Source organism: Chrysochloris asiatica, unplaced genomic scaffold (genome assembly GCF_000296735.1).
Source record: "Chrysochloris asiatica unplaced genomic scaffold, ChrAsi1.0 scaffold00035, whole genome shotgun sequence".
Lineage (NCBI taxonomy): Eukaryota > Metazoa > Chordata > Mammalia > Afrosoricida > Chrysochloridae > Chrysochloris > Chrysochloris asiatica.
In genome coordinates, this window is record NW_006408553.1 from 11308905 (window position 1) to 11312331 (window position 3427).

A 3427-nucleotide genomic window follows, 5' to 3' on the forward strand; every position below is an offset into this window, starting at 1 on the left:
CTGTCATTTTGCCACTTCCTTTCTCTGTCTCTCTTTCTCTGTGTCTGTCTGTCTCTCTGTCTCTCTCTCTCAATATATATATATACCCTGTTGTGGTGCCATAGAATAAGCTAAGCACTGGACTTATAACCACAAAGTTGGTGGTTCAAACCCACCAGCCACTCCTTGGAAACCTTAGACATATGAATCGGAACCAAAATGACAGCTTTACACTTAACAATAATATTTATGTCATAGCCTAGTTGATTTAATTATTTAGATATTGTAGTAGAAAGTAAAATTTTTATTTACCTTATTTGAACCACATATAGAGCCCTCATCCACCAGAGTATCATCATAGTGAAACCTTAATGTAGCATTTCTTAAAAATGCAGACATACATATATGTCCTCCAAGGAAGGTATATTGAATATCATAACCTGGTACTGTCGGTAAATGTGCTGCTGTCCAGTGACAAACTATCTTTCCACAAAAGATACCCCTGGCAATAAGAAGCATAAATAATCATTCACTTGTCATTTATGGACAAAAAAATTAGACAATTACAAATATAAGGATAATGTAAAATCTTACTTAATTCAAATTAAAATACCAAAGATAATCAGAATACAAACTATATTATGAAGTACAACATATAAACTCACCTTTATGCACTTGGCTTATCTCGTTTCTATTAGAAGACTCTTTGCAACACAAACATACTCACATATTTGAGAAAAATGTAGGTTTCTAAATACATACTCAGCACTACAACGTTTTCCATCACAGTTTCCAAATTCATCGAAATGAGCATTCACCTCTTGCACACACAGATAATCAGCACCTTTTGCAACTGGAAGTATAAACAAAGTTCAAATTACTCACTCTTGAGAAATATCTTAAAAACTCAAGTGGTAATAAGTTAACAGCAACATCTAGACTATAGCAATGAGTCCAGTGTTAAGTGATCTTTTTATCATCTGTACTTAAAGTTCACTCACATCCCTTCAATTACTTAATAGTTGACTAATATTTTATGTTTTCACTTTTTTTTTAACCTCAACATAGTGTAAAGTGGTTTTTGTTAAGATTCTTATTTTATTTTACTTTAAATTTAGATTGAAAAATGAAAGCTTTTAAATCTTTATAATAAGTGGCATACTTACCTCTGTGTAGTTACGTCTAAAAAGGAGCTCCTCTAAAACCTATGGGATTTAGTTAAGCCAGTAATCAAAAATATTTTTTTAAAGAAATTTATAGTTATTAAAGTCTTACTTTGAAAAGTAAAGCTAAATAGATTAATTCTATAACTTGATGAAAAACTAAATCCAACGCTACCAAAAGAAAGAAATTACAAAACAGCAGAGCAGAAATAAATGGAAAAAAGAAGAAAAACAATAGAAAGGTGAGCAAAAGCAGTTGATCAATAACACTGACAAAGCTTTGTCCAGGCTGACAAAGAAAAAGAAAGAGAAGATGCATATATCTAAAATTAGAAATGTAGATAGGGACATTACAACTGATCCTTTAAAGATAAAATGGATTCGGAACAAACATATGAATTGTTGTATGTCCAGAAATCAAACAATTTAGGAAAAATGGACAAATTCATTGAAAATACAAACACATTCCACTTAACTCAACATGAATTAAATGACTGCAAAGAAAGCAAGTGAGAAAATTGAATTAGTAGCTTAAAACTTCCTAACAAATAAACAACCTAAACTGTATGATTTATTTATACAATAAATGACTCTTGGTGTGGTCCTGTAGGATCAGCACTGGACTGCAAACCACAAGGTCAACAGTTCAAACCCACCAACTGCTCCTCAGAAACCCTATAAGTGCTTGCTATGAGTCAGAACCGACTCTGTGGCACTTAACAAAAACAATATACTAATTAAGTTTTTTGGCAATCAAGATAGCAGATTGGGTAGATGTGCAGTGAAGAGCTCTGTCACCAACAACACAGAATACCAGGCCAAGCAGACTCAGGGAATGGTGCTAGAACTCTGAACCACATATAAAGGAATATTTAGAAGATTAGAAGGCTTATTGCTAGGAGAATTTGTACCAGAATCAAGAAATCCATTGCTTTCTAATTCAAGATGCTCAGCTATTCCCAGAGCCGCTATCTTGGGAGCGACCAAGAGGGGGAAGGATCAGAACAGCAACGAATGCCTGACAGAACCACAGAGATACAGATGTGGACATTCATTTTTTGGTAGCTGTTCATTGGTCTCTAGCTATCTGTGCACCTCCATTCTGGTGACTAGAGGGATAGCCTGAGCAAACGGATACTCCACCCCCACCCCTGAAGCGTTCTATTATGCATGCACACAGATCTCCTTGAAATTGAAAGTGATAGTTTCCACTTAAAACCAAACAGCCACCACTTGTCTGTCAGTTTGTCACACTGTGGTGACTTGTGAGTTGCTGTGATTCTGAAAACTATGCCACCGGTATTTTAAATAACCATCAGGGTCACCCATTATGAACAGGTTTCATATGAGCTTCCAGACAAAGACAGACTAGGAAGAAAGAGTGATGAACTACTTCTGAATGGTTAGTCACTGAAAACCTTATGAATAGCAGAAAAACACTGTCAGATATAGTGCCAGAAAAAGAGTCCCTCAAAATATGACTGGGGAAGGGCTGCCTCCTCAAAGTAAAATTGACCGTGATAACACGAATGGAGTAAAGCTCGTGGGAGAAAAGCCCACAGGACCTCCATGTTCTTATGGGACATAACTCAAAATGAAGTGAAACAGCTGTAAATACCCACTGAAAATCAGAACATGGAATGTATGAAGTATGAATCTGGAAAATTGGAAGTTGTCAAAAATGAAATGGAACACATAAATATTTTAGGCATTAATGAGCTGAAATGGACTGGTATTGGCCATTTTGAATCTGACAACCACATGGTTTACTATGCAGGGAATGACAAATGGAAAATGAAAGGTGTTGCATTCATCATCAAAAAGAACATATCAAGATTAGTCATGAGGCACAATGCTGTCTGTGATAGGATAATAACCATGCACCTACGGTGAATCCCAGTTAATACCACTATTATTCAAATTTATGGAAAACATAGAAATCAAATTGACTACATCTGCGGAAAGAAAAGGTGGAAAAGTTCCATATCATCAGTGAAAACAAGGCAGACTCTGGAACAGACCATCAATTACTCATATGCAAATTCAAACTGAAGCTGAACAAAATGAAAACATGTCCACAAGAGCCAAAATATCACCTTGAATATATTCCACCTAAATTTAGAGATCATCTGAAGAACAGATCTGATGCATTGAATACTAAAGACAGAAGACCAGAAGAGTTCTGGTATGACATTAAGAACATCATACATGAAGAAAGCAAAAAGTCATCGCGAAGACAAGAAAGAAGGAAAAGGCCAAAATGGATAAATTTGCTCTCCAGCATA

The 3427-nt window shown here is 35.4% G+C and overlaps 1 protein-coding gene across 1 annotated transcript in view; it reads right to left on the reverse strand.

The window, feature by feature from the left end:
- Positions 1 to 3427, reverse strand: part of LOC102833226 (disintegrin and metalloproteinase domain-containing protein 18-like) — a gene marked incomplete at its 5' end in the record, with an annotated part of 250534 nt that overhangs the window by 94276 nt on the left and 152831 nt on the right. Inside the window, 2 exons of the mRNA XM_006859992.1 lie at positions 292 to 481; positions 742 to 832. Coding sequence (XP_006860054.1) covers positions 292 to 481; positions 742 to 832 — 281 coding nt within the window. The remainder of the gene's footprint in view (positions 1 to 291; positions 482 to 741; positions 833 to 3427) is intronic.